Source organism: Xylaria bambusicola, assembly GCF_022495145.1.
Source record: "Xylaria bambusicola strain CBS 139988 unplaced genomic scaffold F5B22scaffold_27, whole genome shotgun sequence".
In the NCBI taxonomy this organism is placed as follows: domain Eukaryota; kingdom Fungi; phylum Ascomycota; class Sordariomycetes; order Xylariales; family Xylariaceae; genus Xylaria; species Xylaria bambusicola.
The window spans coordinates 209,117-227,899 of record NW_025953580.1 but is presented as its reverse complement, the minus strand read 5'-3'; the positions used below and the strand labels follow the sequence as shown (position 1 = coordinate 227,899).

The 18,783-nt window shown below is 49.2% G+C and overlaps 6 protein-coding genes across 6 annotated transcripts; 3 read left to right on the top strand and 3 right to left on the bottom strand.

Moving 5' to 3' along the window:
• Positions 1 to 578: 578 nt before the first annotated feature.
• Positions 579 to 2,129, top strand: F5B22DRAFT_230936 (uncharacterized protein). The gene has a single exon (XM_047969858.1). The coding sequence runs from the start codon at positions 755 to 757 to the stop codon at positions 2,030 to 2,032; it is 1,278 nt and encodes a 425-aa protein (XP_047829822.1). The 5' UTR covers positions 579 to 754; the 3' UTR covers positions 2,033 to 2,129.
• A 964-nt stretch (positions 2,130 to 3,093) lies between these two features.
• Positions 3,094 to 5,244, top strand: F5B22DRAFT_230901 (TauD-domain-containing protein). Its single transcript, XM_047969857.1, has 4 exons — positions 3,094 to 3,645; positions 3,846 to 4,138; positions 4,208 to 4,262; positions 4,349 to 5,244. The coding sequence occupies exons 1-4, from the start codon at positions 3,318 to 3,320 to the stop codon at positions 4,888 to 4,890; spliced, it is 1,218 nt and encodes a 405-aa protein (XP_047829821.1). The 5' UTR covers positions 3,094 to 3,317; the 3' UTR covers positions 4,891 to 5,244.
• Positions 5,245 to 5,603: 359 nt separating this feature from the next.
• Positions 5,604 to 7,304, bottom strand: F5B22DRAFT_647556 (Glucanosyltransferase-domain-containing protein; the record flags this gene model as incomplete). Its single annotated transcript, XM_047978885.1, has 5 exons — positions 5,604 to 5,831; positions 5,887 to 6,236; positions 6,380 to 6,467; positions 6,531 to 7,102; positions 7,172 to 7,304. 5 exons carry the CDS (start codon positions 7,302 to 7,304, stop codon positions 5,604 to 5,606), a joined length of 1,371 nt encoding a protein of 456 aa, XP_047829820.1.
• Positions 7,305 to 10,000: 2,696 nt separating this feature from the next.
• F5B22DRAFT_647555 (uncharacterized protein) lies at positions 10,001 to 11,372 on the bottom strand (the record flags this gene model as incomplete). Its single annotated transcript, XM_047978884.1, has 3 exons — positions 10,001 to 10,333; positions 10,434 to 10,816; positions 10,886 to 11,372. 3 exons carry the CDS (start codon positions 11,370 to 11,372, stop codon positions 10,001 to 10,003), a joined length of 1,203 nt encoding a protein of 400 aa, XP_047829819.1.
• A 1,849-nt stretch (positions 11,373 to 13,221) lies between these two features.
• On the top strand, positions 13,222 to 15,327 carry F5B22DRAFT_656736 (uncharacterized protein; the record flags this gene model as incomplete). The annotated part of the gene is made up of 2 exons (XM_047979988.1): positions 13,222 to 13,749; positions 13,792 to 15,327. The coding sequence occupies 2 exons, from the start codon at positions 13,222 to 13,224 to the stop codon at positions 15,262 to 15,264; spliced, it is 2,001 nt and encodes a 666-aa protein (XP_047829818.1). The 3' UTR covers positions 15,265 to 15,327.
• Positions 15,328 to 15,778: 451 nt separating this feature from the next.
• Positions 15,779 to 18,684, bottom strand: F5B22DRAFT_230709 (uncharacterized protein). Its single transcript, XM_047969856.1, has 3 exons — positions 18,417 to 18,684; positions 16,510 to 18,277; positions 15,779 to 16,453 (listed from the first exon to the last, which is right to left on the bottom strand). Exons 1-3 carry the CDS (start codon positions 18,459 to 18,461, stop codon positions 16,059 to 16,061), a joined length of 2,208 nt encoding a protein of 735 aa, XP_047829817.1. The 5' UTR covers positions 18,462 to 18,684; the 3' UTR covers positions 15,779 to 16,058.
• Positions 18,685 to 18,783: the final 99 nt, after the last annotated feature.

The following is an 18,783-nucleotide window of genomic DNA, read 5'->3' as shown; positions in this document are numbered from 1 at the left end:
AGTCGCAATGGCAATGGACAGTTATCGAAGTCGACAGGTAAGTGCGTGTTGTGCTTCCTGCCTACTACATAAGGCGTCTACTGTGCATCTACTGTACATCTATGTTCCATCTACATGAGTACATCTACATAAATACTTCCTCATGGTTGTAGACATGAGTTTGGGTTTGCCCATCTGGCCTGGTCTACGCACTGTCCCAACATCCAGCCTTCCCATCCAGAGTCACGCAACGCAAACATTCCTCTCAATCTTTTGCCACGATCCTCGTCGTCATTGCAGCCTACCTGATCATCCATACTTCTCCCGTTGTCATCACCACCCACCCACTATTGCCGCACATTCATTGTATGCTGCCGACGCCATAAGATACAGATACAGATACCACCCGCGGCCCTTCATATAGCCTGCTTGGCCACTTGCATATACCGCATTGTGGTTCTTCTCTCTTGATGCCCACGATATCTCATTCTTCCTAATCCCTCTAGTTCCTCTAGTTCCTCTAATTCCTCTAATTCCTCTAATTCCTCTAATTCCTCTAATTCTTTCCCTCCTATCGCCCTAGCGCACTTTCGCTCCGTCTTCAAGCCACACTCCTCCCTATTCACGTCATACCGACCTACCTGAGACATTACTGCTGTACTATTCAGACAATTCGGCTTCGCCTCTCTAATACCCCGTCGTCAACTTGTTCGTTTTCATTCCAAAAAAAACCTGGCAGGGCTTCCCTCGAGAACGCACCTTGTCATTCTCCAACATGAGGCTATTCATCATACCCCTTTTCATTGGTATCATAGGCAATGCTAGTGCCACTATTCGACCTCGGCAGTTGGGTAGTTCTTGTTGCTTTGGCCTCCAGTCCGTTGGTATTGATGGCGAGGAAGTTAAGGAGGATCATGTAGGAGAGCTGAGCCTAGGTGGCCCCTTCCAACAAGGCCTCTTCTGTTTGGACAAGTCAACAAGAACTGTCAAGGATACACTTAACCACAACTGTTTTATGAGGGCCCCTAATGAGCAATTCCAGTGCTACCCAGGTATTGTTGGAGCCACAGCTTTTGACATCTCGTCTCCCCGCCCAGATGGCAAGTCATACCTCATCTACGACGATGGGCCGGGTACTTTCTACGCTTGCCCTATTGGAACTGGGAATGATAAATACTACAGCATTTTCTCAGACTTGAAACCTGATAAGACTGGCTGCGCCCCGGTTGCTTTGGCTCTGTATGGCCCGTCATTAGGATGCTATACTTCCAGCAATAACACAGTGGTTGCCCCAACTTCCATGTCCAAGAAGACTAAAACCAGGAGATCGCCTGTTCGGCTCCGTCAACGGCAGATATCTGCCACCACAACCTCAACGATGTCCGGCTATAGCCAAGTACCAGGTGCTGGATTGTGGTCAAGCATGCCTTCAAGTGCGATCCCAAGCGCAAGTACCAAGGCTACGGTCAAGGCCGGCTCGGCGAGTATCGAATCGTCCCAAACCTGCTTGATATCACCATCTGCGCCGTCTATCGCTCCCATTAGACTGGGTTCTCGTGATAAGTCAGCTCCAGATGGCATCAAAGACAATTCGGCGGAGGCATCCATCACATCGCACAATAGTACAGTCTTCCTATACAACATTCCTAGCTCATTCCTCCCGCCTATATCAGGAGCAAAACCGGCTCTCTGCGCTTTGCAGTTCCGTATGCCTGTCTGTACGGAACTCCCAAAAGGCTATCCATGCTATAATTTTAGTGGGTTAGAACAGGAGGTGCTCGCGAATTCTGGTATGAACTTTGATCTGATCCTTGACGATGGCAAGGCGGCTTGGAATGGAACTGCGCTACAGCAGATCTTTCCCGGAGAGAACACGATCTTGGGCACATTCGAATGCGGAGCACCAAAAGGCTCGTACGATGATCGGGACCGGAAGATGGGCTGGAACGCGAGCAGTGTCCGTGGTTTCGGTCTCGAGTTCCTTCATGCCGGGGTAGGCGACGATGCTAAATATCAAGATGGGATTGGCGCTTGGATTGTGCCCTGCCAATAGTCTCCTTTCAATCTGGTTCTTGGCATAGGGAGTTTCGAAGCTCAGCTATGATTTTTCGGCCCATCTTCTATCTGATTATTGATGTGGACAAGCCACGCTTGGTATAAATGCATTATTCTCGACGATTAGTAATGGGGAGTAATGAGCTGGAGACATAGAAGCGTAGCAACGCCGCCTGTATTCTAACCTTGTGCCTATTCCGAGGACGGCTCGGGATAGAACATACTTAAACCACGTATATACTCCTCTAGATGACGAATATTAGTCAAGACTTTCGCAACACAGGGTATATCCAACCAATAAGTGGTCCCAATATTATCAGATGCAGTAATGGAGCCAGGCACATGGGAGCCAGATAGTTGAACATGTGATATGCTTTGCGGACCCGGTGAAGCTTCAATCATTAGAGGCCCCGCTCCCAAAGAGTTTCCCAGGATGGACTGTACCTAGGTAGTTGTTGTCGACGTCGATTATCTGTGGCGGAGCTCCTGGCGGGGTTGGCTTTAGTCTCGTTCTACAGCCTCTTGCGTCGGTGCAGCTAAGCTGACACGGCGACCTTAACCACACTCTTGAATGCTCGCCTCATTCGGAGTCTTCTAGCTCTCATGTGAGCCTTGCCTTCCATTACCGAGATGTTCAACCATCAAACTAGCACAGCGCGGGATGGCAATCCAACATTCTCCAACTTTTTTCGTCGTCTTAATTTGGGGGTTTGTCGACTCTCGGTTACCATTCGGGGAATATCGAAGCACGTCAGGCTGAGCATAGATGTCACAATTCTAAGCTTCCCCGCAACCGTACCACACCACGTTCTCGCCCTTCGAAACGTGCATTAGGGAACGTGTGATAACGGACATGAGGAGGGCGGGTAGACAGTGAGGGGAACTTGGAACGCGATATTCCATCCAATCCTCATCTTGTACGACGCGTTATCATCTCGAGATAGGCGGGATGGCGTGAGATGTACGATGCTTGCGTCATGCTGAATGGATGGCGCTTGATCGTGTGTGTGGCATGCTCATGCGCCTATCTCGGACCAGAGATCGTGGAGAAGATGCCATTGTCGCGGGGCGAGCTTCGACTGTCGTGACGCATAAGAAGGGCTGGTCGCGTTGCACAGGAGCTGCTGTGCTAGACTGATCTGCAACTCTCCTCGCATCCTCTCCTTCTATCCGTGTAATACCGGAAAGCAATTTGTATCTCATATATCGTCTAGATTCGATTGGAAGAACCCATATTGCCCTCAAATCCGCGGTGCATATCATATACACAAACATACACAACAATGGCACCCTCTGTGACTGATACCATCGTTCCAGAGGTTGAGACCCTCAAGCAAAAGCTGGCCCCTAATACCGAGGTCAAGGCCCCAGAACACAACAATGGCGGCGCAGTGGGCAGCTCAGAAATCCAAGACGATGAAGTCGCCGTTGATGGTCTTCCGAAGGTCCTGACGGGCCATCGCGAACCCTTGAAGCTTAGCGGCGCCCTCGACCAGTTCAAGCAGTTTGACAACACGCCTGTCATCGGCCGCGAATTCGTTGACGTCGACTTGGCCGAGTGGCTGCGCGCGCCGAACTCAGATGAGCTGCTTCGTGACTTGGCTATTACTGGTAAGACGGTTTATACTTTTCGCTCTCGATGCCTTTTCATCTCATTCTTTCTTCTCCCTCCTATAGACACATGCCTTACAGATACCCTCGAATAATGGTGGTACCGTACTCTTGCCTGCCCATCGACCATGGCTACCTAGTTCTGCAAACGTTCTCTCCCTCAAATCACTCACTCACTCACTTACTTGCTCAAACCCCAGTCTCACGCCGTGGTGTCGTCTTCTTCCGGAAGCAGGACAACATCACCAACGAGCTGCAAAAGGAGCTCGTGCAGCGGCTCGGCGAGCTCACGGGTAAGCCCGCGACGTCAGGCCTGCACATCCACCCCGTCATCAACGCCTCGCGGGACAACGGCGGCAAGGACCATGAGATCAGCGTCATCTCGTCGGTGCAGAACCGCAAGTTATATAAGAGATATGAGCTGGAGCAGAGCGCGTACAATAAGCCGCAGACCCGCCGTGGCGAGTGGCACTCCGATATCACATTTGAACCTGTACGTGATTCGAGCGATGGGTATATGTCCTTCTTGTCGATGTACGTGAGATTAATCGAGACTTCCTAGGTTCCCAGCGACTATGCGCTGCTGCGCCTCACGGAACTTCCCACTACCGGCGGCGGTAAGTTTTTCATCTCAAATCTCTTCCCACAGAATAATACCACGGGATATTTTTTTTTCTAACACGCCTCATTTCCCACACAACAGACACCCTCTGGGCTTCAGGCTACGAAGTCTACGACCGTCTCTCGAGGCCCATACAACAGCTCCTCGAAGGCCTGACCTCGTACTGCGCGCAGCCCGCCTTCAACGAGTCCGCGGCCTTCAACGGCTTCGAGCTCTTCGCGGGCCCGCGGGGCGCGCCCGAGAACGTCGGCGAGGACCTCGTCGCGCGGCACCCCGTGATCCGCACGAACCCCGTGACGGGGTGGAAGAGCGTGTTCGCCGTCGGCAACCACGTGAAGCGCATCAACGGCCTCACGGACGACGAGTCCAAGCACTTCCTCTCCTGGTTCGTCCAGCTCATCACCGAGAACCACGACCTCCAGGTCCGCAACCGCTGGCAGAACGTCAACGACCTGGCCATCTGGGACAACCGCTCCGTATACCACGCCGCCACGCCCGATTACCACCAGGTCTTTGGGGAGCGCGAGGGCTCGCGCGCCGTCAGTCTGGGCGAGAGGCCGTACTTCGACCCCGCGAGCACGGGCCGGAAGGAGTCCCTGGCTAGCGAGGGCGCGCTGTTGTAAGCGAGGGGGATCTGGAGAGGGACAAATAGGTAAATTGGATTTTCGTGTGTGAATATGCTGTTTATTCTAATGACGTGTCTCCCTTTTTATACCATGGTATCACGATATCTTCCTGCTTATAGCCAATTCCACGACACTGCCTTATCATTATTATTACTACTACTTCTATTTATCTTACCTTCACCTAGTATGAGAAATACGATATACATAACAGAATAGGTACATGAATATGAAATTTGAGAAACAACTCAATCAACGGTAGAATGAAATTCATTTCGGTAGAAGTGCTGCGCATTGAGTTAAAGGAGGGAAAAAACTTGTTCACGTTAGTATAACTAGTACTATTACATATTCACTTAAATCTAATAGCACTGCACGAAAGTGATGCAATTTGTAGAATCAAGTGTATTTATGCCGCCGTTGTATGTAATTATGCTATAGCTCTCAACATCCCTTATAGTAGCTTATGACCAGCCCGAAAAGTGAAATCCCGAGCAGACTATCAAATCGATCGATGGAGCCAATTCCACATCCAGCTATGTATTCCCATGAAACGATCACTATCGAGCGTATTTTGTACAATCCATTCTAGTGACCCGATCATAGCCCTTCCAACGCCAAAAACCAAAAGGATCATTATGTTCTCCATTAAGTCCTTACTTCTTGCTGTGTTGTAATTTGGAGGGTTATGAAGTGATATGCTCAGCATTCACTTAAAGAAGCAAGGTACCAGCAAGCGTGAAGAACCCGACTACACCGGTAACAGCCAGAAAGCCCATATCCATCGGTGGGGCGGGACGACCAGTGCCAGCGTTATCGCCTGACGCGGTTGCGCTGACTTCACCAGATCCAGGCGTGGCGGTACCCGTCGAAGTGCCACCGGCGTTCTGTGATCCAGGGCCCGTAAGACCGGGGCCATCGCCAGCACCGTCTTTCATGAACTAGAGAAAGCTATTAGGTATGCTATTCGTTAGATAGAAAGAGTGTTGAGCTTACCTTCTTAGCTCCGTCGGGAATGGCAGGAAGTGAACTCTCACCCCATTTTCCAAGGTCCCAAATCGAATCTTGCGTAGGGCAGGCCACAGCCTTCGTAGTGGAGGTGAAACCACCATCACCAGAGGGAGCAGGGTACTTGGCAAGTGCCTTCTTGAAGGTATCATATTCACTCTCTTTCTTGACCGAGTCTGAGTTGCCGGAAAGTTCGACAATACCGTAACCATTTCCTTCGCGACTGTACTCGTACATCAAACCACCAGAGTAAACACCAGACATCTGATCGCTCATCAAGGCGCTGAGCTCCTCGAAATCACGGGTATTCTTGATACATCCCCACTCAGACAGGAAAACTAGAGGACACAAAATTAGTTACCCGTAATCGGAGCGTGATATACTGTATAGAGTGATAACTTTCAAGAGACATTCAGATAGCTAAGACAGCCTTTCCCTCGAAGACTAACGTAAAATCAAAAAGAGTATGAAGATGACTTACTTGGTAGACCGTAACCAGTGAAGTTCTTAACCTTTTGATCCCAGCCAGACTGTTGGAAGGATGATGGGGCGCACCAAGAGTAGTCGTTCTAATGGTTGTTAGTGTCGAGAAGGATATGCAAGGTCATGCCGTCTTCGTGCTGGCAACTCACAAATGCGAAGAAGTCACTGCGCTCGTCATCACCACCGCAATTGAAGTAATCGGCTGTCTGCATTCGATTTTCGCTAACATCAGCAGCAGAGTAGCCAACAGGGATTTTACGATAGCCGCGAGAGCCAATGTATTGGCGCATATCACGAGTGGTCGCCTTGACATATGGCGCTGACTTGACCGTCTCGGGCTTGTCGTTAATGACCTCGTTGCCAGAGAAAAAGGCAAGAGTGTTGTCGTACTTGGCAAACTCATCAATGGTTGCAAAGACACTTTGCAGGTACTTGTCATTGTACGATGGTTCGGGTTCGTCTCGATTGATCGAGTATTGGGGGTTATTCACGTCTAGGACCAGGTAGATGCCTGCATCATTGAGTTTCTGCATGCACTCAGTATGATCCTTAGAGTTGTCCACCGAGTAAACACGGATGGCATTGACACCGAGGTCCTTGAAGCGCGTGATATCTCGCGAGCACAAGTCAGGATCTGCGAGGGGGTCTGCATTGTCTGAAGAGCCACCGGGTTGGTAGTCGATGCCTCGAACATAGAATCGCTTATCGCCCGTCCAGAAAGCTGCGCACAGGCGTTAGTGAATATTACCATATGAACAAGTCATAGTAACCAGGTAAAAAAGAGTCGTACCATTGCCCGAAGCGGTGACAGTCGGGAGAGCAGCAGCTCGATTGGGTAGTTGTTTTTCCGTGGCGGTCGGGCTGCCGTGAGCAGCGTTGGCGGCCACCAGGGCGCCTGCTGCTGCCAGCACGTGGGAACGCATGGCTATGTTGCGGGATGGTCGGATTGGACCGGCTGGAGTTGTTTGCTGGAGATTAAATAGGTATCGTAATAAACACTAGCCCAGGTCGAAGACAAGGCGTTGCTCGACAGGCTTAAGCGAATAGATTAGGCGGCGATTAAAACACCGTTGTTGAGATTCTCGGATTCAAACGAACGTCGACGAGAAAGAGCAGTGAAAGCGAGTGAACTGCTCGAGGACTAACGAGAGTACGAAGATGAACTTCTGAAACAGGACGGCTCGGAAACCGGGGAGGAGTGATGTGATAAGAAGAGGGATGGATGAAAGAAGGGAGAATAGGAAAGGGCACGAGGATACCAGTTACATAATTACTACAGTAGGTAGTAGTAGTCACCACTCGTGTTCATAGACCCCAGGGAGCCAACAGCAAGCGCCGCCACGTCGAGGAGAGCCCATGGCATCCATGGCATAGTTGGCAGTCCGTGTTGATCGGATAATTACTTCCTAATGTGGCCAAGGGGATGCCTCGATGCCTCGACTCGACACAGTGCTACAGTATTGTTAGTATGTAGGTACTGTGTGTACGCTAGTCAGATGCAGATCGATATCATCGGAAGCTCATGAGCGAAACGCGATATTTCTGGGGACTGTCTCGATCCAGCTTCGGGCTGTTCGGGCATTGGCTGCGGAACTGGAATGCAGATCCGTAAGTACAGTACAGGTAGGCAATCTGTTGGATTGTTTTGACCCGGTGTCTGCCCGGTATGCACATTATCGGGAGACCACCTAACGGCACCTCTACTACTCTATGTATTTACTACTCGACTACATAAGTATGTGGATTGCGGGAACAAAGGGGCAGAAGAAAAGTAGAGGAAGGGCTATCCACCGTACAGACACTGTACCACGACTCTCGGCTCTCTCTGGTCTTGCTCTGGCTGCTCTGGGCAGTGTCTGGGCAGATCTGGGTAAACACCAAACAGAATGCCAAGGTCACGAGAATAAGAGCACTATGGGCTCGGCTTACGACTACATCATACTGCCTATGTAGGTACCTATGCTAAATCATGTACGATATCTAGGTATGTCGGGCGTATCGGATAGGTACAGTAATGCACTCATTCTCTACTCATTGGATTGAAGGGTGTTGTTGTAGGAGATTGCAGTGGTTGCTCGTGTTGCAGATGTGGGAGGATGCACTGCCACCTTCGATTTATTTTTTATTATTTTTTTTTGGGTCACACCCTGCAGATGCCAATGGGATCGAGCTGCCTATTCGTACTTTCTTTCGCTTCGCGTCTTGTCCTGTTGACCTATCAAGCCAGCATGAACAGCAACTCTGTATTGAATTAGCCATATCATCATATTTTCCGTATAGCATAAGGTGGGTGTACCTTGGCAAAGGCATTCTATTCTGTAACTGAGAGGTATTTCATATGTCTCTCCCGGACCAAATTTCTGGTGGCTTAATGATGACGCAATCGGGAATGAAAATAAATGGCTTCCAAGTTTTTTGTCGTTGTTGCCAAGAAATCTAGTGTAGGGCAGATCAGTGGATAATGCTACCTAACACTACTGTAGAAAACCAGCTCAGTACAGCTGCTAGACCTAGCCTATCCCCCCTGGAATTCGCCCCGCCCAGAGCCCGCCCACATCAGTTTCAGGTACGAAACTGGCTAGAAATTGAGACTGTCCACTTGCATTCCCCAGCATGCCAAGCATTTCCTAATCCAGTAATATCTCAAAATGTCGATGGACATAACGGACCTACATATAATTTACATGAGCTACATTTCTGCCCCAAGGTTAAACAACGAAAATAAAGATCCTGTCATTGACACGTGCGACAAAAGTATATATCGTCTTAGGTGCCTTAGATGCCTACATACGCATGCGTAACTACGTAGGTAGTTATATCGCTATTTGAACCTCATGGCAGAACTCACGGGACGGGCCTTGTGAAGCGATCCATCACCATACATTGAGGCTCGCTATCAAGCTGCGAATTTCTACGTGTAATTCGAATGACGCCAGCACGATTTCTCTACATGCTCGAGTCCTTGTTCAGTCAGGGACCTCATAAATGTCACCCCCATCAAAATAAGGCTGAATTGCGCAGGTTGGAAAAGTTCGTTGACCATGTCTAGATGTATTGTAGGTGTGTGAGGGGCGACATTGTTGAAGAGATCGTAGATCTGAAGCCAAACCTCTAAGTTGTGAACCAGGATGAACGGAATTTGGAATGTATTATTAGATAAGATAACTCCCTACACATATATATGCCTGTAGGAGCATACAAAGAAACTATTCTCACATACTAACATACTTGACCTTCAATATCGAGCTTGGAAGCTGATTTTAAGATAGTAAGTAGTACTCACATGATTAGACCATGGCTCAGAATCTCTACTCTTTACTAGCGCTCTCTCTCCCTCTCTCTTCCCCTTTAGTTGACTGTTGCTCGCTGAATGCACTCTGGTAAGGACATTCTTCGAGCGCAAAACAAGTCATAATGGCCATACTCTCTGACTTATTCTCGCCATCTGATCATATCTAGATGATAAGCACCATCCAATGAGATGCCAAGTTATTTAACGTTATATGCAATGCCAATACGAATCAAATGGTAGGGGAAAGACGGAGTAACATGCTAATGTTCAGAGGTCCATCCATCTTGTATAAGTACATAGCACATTCACAATCCACTTCCATTCAGATCACTTTTCAAGCATTCGTCTCTTCCCCCACGTCCAATGCGCCCTCGGATTCTCAGCCAAGCCTCTCATGGCCTGCGCATCGGCAGATCCAGGCCCCTTCTCTATAACTAGCTCCTCCGCCGCCTTCAGCGCGTATTCACGAGACCGCTCTTCGTCGCCGAATAGGGCAAAGTTGAGCGCCGCGCGAGTGTACGCCGATCCAAGATGCGCATGCAGGCCTTCTGCCTCGTGAAGTGCCGCGTACTCGGCCCCAGTCTCGGCCGTGACTTTCATCTCTTGGAAGTTGTTCAGGTCGTTTTTCAGTTGCTCGATGCGCCGCAGACGCATGTCAGACTGGGTGAGGATAACGGTTAGTTGGTTCACCGACGTGGGAGAAGCGGTCTGGGCGAATGCGGTCGGATCTAGGTCCTAGAATACGGGCTGGGATACTCACTGCTATTGTCTCGTTCTTCGGCCCCTGGCACAGCGCACAAGCACACTCGAACCCCCAGCTCCGGATGCGCTCCTTTCGCTTCTTGGATGGTAGGAATATATCCGCGTAGCTGACAGTCAATTCCTCTCCTTCAAGGATGTCGCGGGCGGCGACGGCGGTCATTGTCGTCTCAGCGATGCGGTAATGGACGTTTGGCCGACAATCATGATTGAACTTCGCAACATCTGGATACGTACCCAAGTGACGTGCCCCCTTGTCATCGGCCCCATGGACAAAGATCTCGAAGCTGTTGGTGTTGATCTTATCGTGTATGTCACGGCCCATCTGTCCCATGAAAGCGTCTCGGCGGTCCTTGGGTAGTTGTGCTACCGCGAACCCATACACTGTGACACATAAAACCCATTAGCAAGCTGGGGTGGTGGTTCATAGAACCGGAGGCATGAGCAACTAACACATATCCCTCACCCCAACCTCTAACTCGACGAGCGGCTCCGTCTGTGCGACCAGCGTCGCCCCCCTGACCATCAGCACCTCCCCTCTCTCAATCGACCTATTTGCTCGCAACCCGATGCCCTTCCCACTTATCGTCTCGACATAATACGGAGGCGGATATGCGCCGCCGTCGGCATGGACGGCAAAGCTCTGGATGATATGCGCGTGCTGCGGGCTCGTGATGAGCGAGATACCTCCGTTCTGCACGGCGTTAGAGAATACGCACGTCCCATTGACGCATTTCTCGGGGCCTTTCCATTGGGTAGGGAGAGGCTGGACGAGTTTGCGGAGCAATTCCGGGCTTGCGCATGCTGGTGTTCGGAGGCCTTGGATTGTTGGGTCCCAGGGACAAATCTCTGGGGCTGTGTGCTCTACTGATACTTTGGCCGAGACATTTATCGAAATGCTTAGCCAGGATAAGAACGTGTATAATACATGATTACGCATCGTGAAGGCGGGGGTGAGGGCGAGAGTTGAAAAGGGAGTGGTGGTGTTGTCCTCCTTCCCGGCCTCTCGTGATGCTCGGACATTGCGAGATGTTGTAAATGACAGATACACATAACCTTAGAGAGGATACATATCCTAGCAATGGCGGAACCAGAACGAGCCATATCACATTAATGAAGATATAGTTATTTATTATCCGGTACCCCAAGTCCCAATCTGGTGCCTTATTACGTATTTTGCCTAAGGTCCAAGGCCACAGTGAAGACAACCCCAGCGTCTTGAGGCCTATGTTTTCCCGATGCGGAAGAGGGCGAACTATTTACTGGACAATTCATTCATTTTCAATTTTGCATGCTTTAGCTGTGTCATGTCGGTCTTGTTGTCTTCCTCCACTTCGCTATCAAGCCTCGCCTGTGCTCTGGATATTGGGAGGTGTCCGGAAGCAGATTTTAGATACTATGTGCGTAATTCGACTAGGCATGGGAAAGTGCCATAATACGCCTTACCAGTGCGGCGCTATCCGTATTGAATCCTGCGACGCAGTTATAGTTGCAGGACGTTTCTTGTTGTTCGTGATTGGTACTGATAAGAGTGCAATGGCATTGGAGAAGATGTCTGCATGCATCAGGCGTGAAACTGTTGCGGCCACGGGATCAATCGCCTATGCCATGCTATTCCCCCTTCTTTAGGTTTTCTGTCTGCTATCCAATAACCCTATGGTATCACCGGGGTCAAGTTAACGTGCCACCATAACTCCTCTGTTGATTTTGAGGGCATTGGTCACTCCACGGCCAAGCTGATTATAGCCCATACTGAAACAAAAAGCCCCCATGCCTCTGAAATGGTGAAATATGCCTATAATTCCCTCTCACTTCTTCCATTCTGACATGATTTAAGCATGTAAGAATTAGTTGATGTGCCTTGAAACCATCAATACTCCACCTTGTCGATCCGGCTCTTACTACCTAGTGTATTGGTTTTGAAACGACGTTGATGACGGGCTGGCACGATGGTCTACAAAGGCCCAGCTTGCGTGCCTAGATACCCAGTCCGCAGGTCTTCCCATTCTCACAACCTCTCACCTAGGGCACTTGGGGATCTAAGGCCTATACCGAGAGTCAGGCTGATAGTTACTTAAGTGGCGATTGATGAGATATTAACGGTTCCAAGTACCCTACCATTCCTACTATACTTCGCCACCCCCAACATATGGGCCCCCATCTTCGACTTCCTGAGAAATTTGTCTCAAATACTACAGCAACAAGATGTTTATGCTACCTAATGTACACATGAGCTAATGTAACATAATATGCACGATCTACGTAGGTTCTGAGCCCTTGGAAATCCACAGCCTGTAGCTTGGGGGCCATAAAGGAGGGTCAACGGGCGGTTAGTATCTGTAGGCCGCCGACCTTGTGCCTTTCCATGAGTTTTTCGGCTTGGGCGGAAATCTGGAATCTGGCGAGATGAATGAGAAAGAGTCATGTACACTTCGCGATGTTGAAACGGGTCAGAGAAGCTCAGTGTTCAAGCTTGGCATGCTTGGACTTCAAGGCGGTATGATTACTACTCAAAATGCGCTCAGGGGGCACATCAGTCTGAATTGTTTCAAACGGGCCTGTCTTAGAGTCTCTGAGAGATATGTGTACACTTCGCCATGATCTTAAACTACAAAGGGGCTGTCTGGCCAAAACCTCGTAAGTTTCCATAACTACTATCTTATTCTACGTGTCATGTCTAGCGCTAAGTGAATGCCACTCACTTCTCATACCTCCTTGCTACTCAACTATCCACGCAAACAACTTTCATCTAGCACCCTTGCCTCTAATAGTTATTTCACTAGAAAACAATGCTCAACCGATTTCAGATACAGAAATGGCCTCGCTGTCCCAGGTTCAGGCGATGGGTCTCAAACTATGGCGAACTCTGGACCAACACCTGGCTATGGGAAACAGCATCGATTACCTTCAGTGGCATCTGTATTATCTTAATCTTCTCCATACTTCTTAGATATGACCAGAAGCCGGTGCCCCAATTTACTTATGGGATCACTCTAAATGCCATCATATCTACTCTAACGACGTTCTCGAAATCCTTCCTTCTTGTTGCCGTGACGGGAGCTATCAGCCAGCTGAAGTGGCGTTGGTTCCAAAGCACAAAGGGGAGGCGTATCATTGATACGCAATTGTTCGATGATGCAAGCCGTGGTCCCTGGGGCTCTCTGGTATTTCTTGCTACTCCATCTAGGTGGTCATTGGCTTCCGCTGGGCCCGTGGTCTCTATCCTCGCGTTGGCGTTCGAACCAATTACGCAGCAGCTGACCACTTATATCGCACGACAAGTGGTAATCCCAACTTCCAAAACCGATATACCGATTGTGTACCGAGCGAAATCGTATATATAAGATGATAATCTGGAGGATGCAGTTAACAAACTCCAGGGCCGCTTGGCAGGCGCGGTATGGGACAGCTCAAGCGAGGCCGAAAGCTTCGTAACCGAACAGTGCTTAACAGGAAATTGCTCCTGGGACCATTTTGAAAGTTTGGCATTTTGTGCACCTTGTCAGGAAAGGGCAGATGACATAAAACTGTCAGATTCAACTCTATCTTGGAATAGTTCTGTTGCCCAACTGGTAATAGAGAACGGGGCTGCGGGCGGTTCCAGTGGGTATAGCCTACATAAAAATATTTCATTGCATCTACCCTTGGATCTTGCGTTGGGAAACGCCAAGTACGAATTGAGTGTTGAAACGGAGTTTTTCCTGGACAGAATCAAACCAGAGCTTTGCGTTGCTCCCAGGCGTATTTCTTATCCAGGCCACTTCTTCACTGTGCACCGTACTGGTTACATGAAATTTGAAGAAATGGCTGAGGTTGCTTGGCTAAATGACGGCGCTCTGGCCAATTTATCGGGTTTTACAAGATGGCAGTCTTACAAATTACCTATTCTAAGATTTCACCACATCCAATTCGAAATTAAGAACCAGCACGAACAAGCGAGAATTTCGGTGAAAAACGCGAACTCCTGTGATTTAACACCTTGCATCAAGAATTATTCTTTGTCGATTTCGAACGGTGTTCCAACGATGGACGTGGTTAGTGAGCGATATGGATCCTGGTATTATAATATAACGAGCCAGAAAAGGGATCCATATGATCCATATTATGTAAACACCGAAATATGGTGGACCGACATACCAGGAAGAAACGGAATGATCCTGAATGCAAGCGATATAGATCCATATACAGACAGCTCCCCGGGAGACTTCGCCCTCAGTCTCGAATGGAACACGAATCCATTCTATAAAGCCTATGATCTCGGCCTATACACCGGCGAACTTACAACGTACGAGACCCTCGCAGCGGACGGACAAAATTGCATATCAAATATCACAGGTATACATTTTCACAAGAACTACCCACCAGATTCCGGGCCTTTCTATTATGCTGGCGAAGACGTGTTTCTGACGCGAATAAAGGAAATGGGAGGGTTGACATTGGCTTTTCCACGAATAGCCGCTGCAGCAAGCAGATATCTTCGTGACGAAGGCGCAGATGCGGTAGAGGGAGAAGCTTATAGGTCTATTATCGTAGTGGAGGTGCGGTGGCCATGGCTGGTCTTACCTGTAACCACCTGGCTATGCGCGGTCGTGTTTTTGGCACTCACGATGTGGTTGTGCCGCGGAAGCGATAAAGTGTTATGGAAAACATCAAGCTTGCCTTTGATCTATCATGGGTTCGAAGATCAAGATGTGGCGACTGCCAAATCAACGGACGGCGGGATTGAGCGTGTTAGCGGAATGGAGAAGGTTTCACAGAGTCTTTACGCTAGGATACGGAGGGACTCGAATGACGGGCAGCTGAAGCTGATGAGGACGCTCCCATCCACATGACTTTAATGGCACGTGTCTAATGATTATAATACGCTGGGTGTTTAGGATACATATCGAGTGGAGTTATTATCACATTACCAGAGTAAAAATTAAAGGTGATTGATTTTACGTGATATATTGCAGTCACCGAACAATTTCACACGCTCTTGGACATGTGCAGCCTGCAGACTATTGTGAAATACCTAGACAGCTAATCTCAATTTTATTAAATTTGAGGTTGTCCAACACTCTTTAGTTAAGACGCCTTGGCGAACCCGGAGCCTAGTGAAACCGATCCCATCATATATAAAGTCAAGATCAGCCCGGCCAGGATGAGGAGTTCCAAATGGACCACATGGGACTTGGCAGTCATAGCAGCTTAGATATTGCGAATAGCTTCAATACTGAACCCTATCACCAGCGTTTGTTAAAACAAGCCGCAAGCACGATTAACGTTGCAAATTCTAAAACATGTTAACCAAACGGTAGGGGAGGAAGGAATGTCTACTTTATATGGCAGAAGGTCCAATATAGCTACTCATACGGCCTATGTGACCATATTGCCTGGTAAACCGTAGCAATAACCTTGTGAAAGGGCGAAAGCACATACAAAAGAAGGGAAGCCGCCTGATCAAGTCGTAATTAGCCTCTTCTCGCTATGCTTTATTGTACAATCTTCGGTCCTCACTCTCCTATATATATCATTTCATGTAACGGCTCAAGTGCCCAACCAATTGCTATGCAATGCTATGCCCCCCTCCCAATGCAAGAATAACTTCGGTTTAACATACGTTCTTAGATGGAAACATGGGGGCTTATGCCACCTGAACATAGCTCGCCGGCACGCTCCTCGTCGAGCCACCCTTTTCAACTTCTACCCAACCATCTCCTGGGTCATCTTTAATGAGTACAAAACGCTCTCCTTCTGTCATAGTGTGTTCAGTTTCGCTTTGCGCCGCATAGTCATAGAGAGCTACTACGTATTTGAGCTTCTTCGCCCCACGACGAGGTGCAACAGCCGGCCCCTTTTTCTTGACGGCTGGTGCTGATGTGCCGATAGACGACCCCGAATTTGAGTATGTTGATCCAGGACGCGTCTGGGATGATCCTGTATCTTGGGGCACGATGGGGGCTGCGTATATTTCTAGATACGCTCCGGGTACGACCCCTTCCTTATACCCGGCGCGCACTTTGACCCATCCAGATCCATCTAGAGGATGAAGTTAGTGAATAATGCGCATTATAAGAAGACTACTGATAACATACCGTCTGGTTCCAATATCGTCACTTCCTGGCCTTCCGTCGCACTTATCTCACCTTCGCCACCTGCCTCAAAGGCATAAAGCATCTTCCCTTTCTGTTCGTTCGACTTGGCCGTAGCAGAACCGTTAACGGAGCTTCCGGGGAGCTCGCTGATGTAAGTAGTAGGAGGTGGCGCCATCATTCGAGGCTTCCGAGCGGCAGGTCGTGAGCCTGGAAGCTCAGGAGTGGCCTCTTCAGAGGGGCGCGAATTCGTCGTCATCTGACCACTAATTGACCGATGAGCACTAGCTGCATACCCGGAACTCAGAGAATTCATGGTGTTGGATCGAGTGAGATCAGGTAATTCCGCAACATGATCTGAGGATCCTACAGCGGGTTGAACTAGGGCGCCTGCAGCTACTTGGCGATCTGCCTTGGTCTTCTTGCGCTCCTCCTTTGACAGTTCTCCGGGGCATTCTGGTGGCACTTTCATCTCGCACTTACTGTGGCACGTATACCCACAGTCTCTGCAGTCAAATCCTTTGGCTGACAAGCCCCATATCCGCTCTCCACATAAATCGCAGTTGGTCGGGATTTTGAATGTTTGAGATTTGAAGTTGTGGTTTTTGGCTCCCAATGTTACATCACCAACTGCAGACATTATAGTAGACGTTTCGACTTCGGCGGTCAAGCGTCTACGGTCGACCTGGTGTAAATCTTCTTGCAAAGCAAAGAGATGCGTAACAACCAAAACCTCGTCTTTCTTTTCAGTCCCATCACGGACTTTCTGCTTTAGACGCTTGGCTGATTCGACCTCCCTCCGCTTTTTGTCAACTTCCCTCTTCAGGTCTCCTAGTTGACCCTTCGATTTATTTAATACATTCCGCAAGAACACCTTGGCGGGTTCATCCGTGACCATAGCGTCATCGTCGTGCCATACTGGGCTTGGCTCGAATACCTTGTCAGACGGCTCTTGAAAAGCGCCCATATTGTGACGGATATACATCATAGAGTCAAGATGAGGCTGATTGCGAGCAATTTCTTGTGTTAAATGGTCTAGGAGGCTATTGCTCTGTGTCAGCATTGTTGACTCTAGACTAGCTGCCATGGTCCATATAGCGTTGAGTTTGAGAGTCCGGAACTCTGACAAGTCTTGTAGACTATCCATAACCTCAGGCATGAACTCATGGTAGTATTTTTCCTTCTGCTTATTGGTCACATTGATAGCTATCAGATATGTATTTTTCATATTGTTCATCTCTTGTAGTTGTTGTTGATAATTGCTCTGCGCTTTGGCTTTGTCGAAGGAGCTTTCTGATTTCTTGCGTTTGCTCTCGACCTCTTGACAGACGGTGTCATATTTGGTCTTGACCTTCCGGAGGTCGACGTAAGATGCATCCCTTTCTGCCTCAAGCTTGGCGGCGTAGTCGGCATGGCGTTTGCGCAGCTCTTCAAACTTGGTAGCGTAGTGCTTCAAAGGGTCGGCAACCTTGTGTATCAACTCGTTCCCATAGCGCTCGTGCTCGTCGGCCCGTGCTTCGAGTGTGGCCAAGTGGGTATTCCATATAGTGAGGGAGGCGCTTTCCAGAGAGCCTGGTGTCATTGTAGGGGTGTCACCAACGCTCAAGCTAGTGGACTTTTTCGTTTTTTTCTCGAAATATTTCTTGGCCAATGCATTCAGCCTCGCGCTGTGTTCCTTCTCCAGAGCACTCCGTTCTCGGTAGAAGTTCTGGATGTCATCGAGCCAGGCAATGCCGTTGGCGACCCAAGCATTGGCAGGCTTGAAGCCATCCTAAAACAAGAAAAAGAGACGGGTTAGAGTCGTGTTACCATCGAAAACGAATTATCACATGCCAACATAGGGGGTAGCGGGTGAGAATGGTGCGTGGGCAAAATTGGCGATGGTTGACTGCATTCGATGCGCGACTCACCTTCAGCTCAGCACCAAGCGTCGGTGCCACATCCACCTCAGCCATTCCGATCTCGAAAGGGGGGTTGGCGAGGCAATACTCAGCACGCAAGACAGTGCAAACTACCTGGATATGCGGTGTAGACGATCAAATATGTGCGCAGGGCTGGCCACGATTGCCTCAACCCGCAAGGCCATAGTAAATAGGGTAAGCAATGATGTCTACTCGGAAGCCGGGTAGTCTAGGCGATGGGCAACATGGCGACGACACAGTGACACAGCCCACCTGGCTTTCGTAACCACCGCCTGGGCAGGTTCAGTCAGTGCCAACCTGTATGTAGGTAGTAGGTACCTAAGGTAGTAGGTAACGAGTACGGGCAGATACGGGG

Bases quoted from the DNA above. Each gene is read 5' to 3' on its own strand.
- F5B22DRAFT_230936 (XM_047969858.1), top strand. From the start codon at position 755: ATGAGGCTATTCATCATACCCCTTTTCATTGGTATCATAGGCAATGCT.
- F5B22DRAFT_230901 (XM_047969857.1), top strand. From the start codon at position 3,318: ATGGCACCCTCTGTGACTGATACCATCGTTCCAGAGGTTGAGACCCTC. The intron at 3,646-3,845 runs GTAAGACGGTTT...CTCAAACCCCAG, and splicing joins TCGTGACTTGGCTATTACTG to TCTCACGCCGTGGTGTCGTC. The intron at 4,263-4,348 runs GTAAGTTTTTCA...CCCACACAACAG, and splicing joins ACTTCCCACTACCGGCGGCG to ACACCCTCTGGGCTTCAGGC.
- F5B22DRAFT_230709 (XM_047969856.1), bottom strand. From the start codon at position 18,461: ATGGCTGAGGTGGATGTGGCACCGACGCTTGGTGCTGAGCTGAAG. The intron at 18,278-18,416 runs GTGAGTCGCGCA...TTCTTGTTTTAG, and splicing joins CGCTTGGTGCTGAGCTGAAG to GATGGCTTCAAGCCTGCCAA. The intron at 16,454-16,509 runs GTATGTTATCAG...TTCATCCTCTAG, and splicing joins GACGATATTGGAACCAGACG to ATGGATCTGGATGGGTCAAA.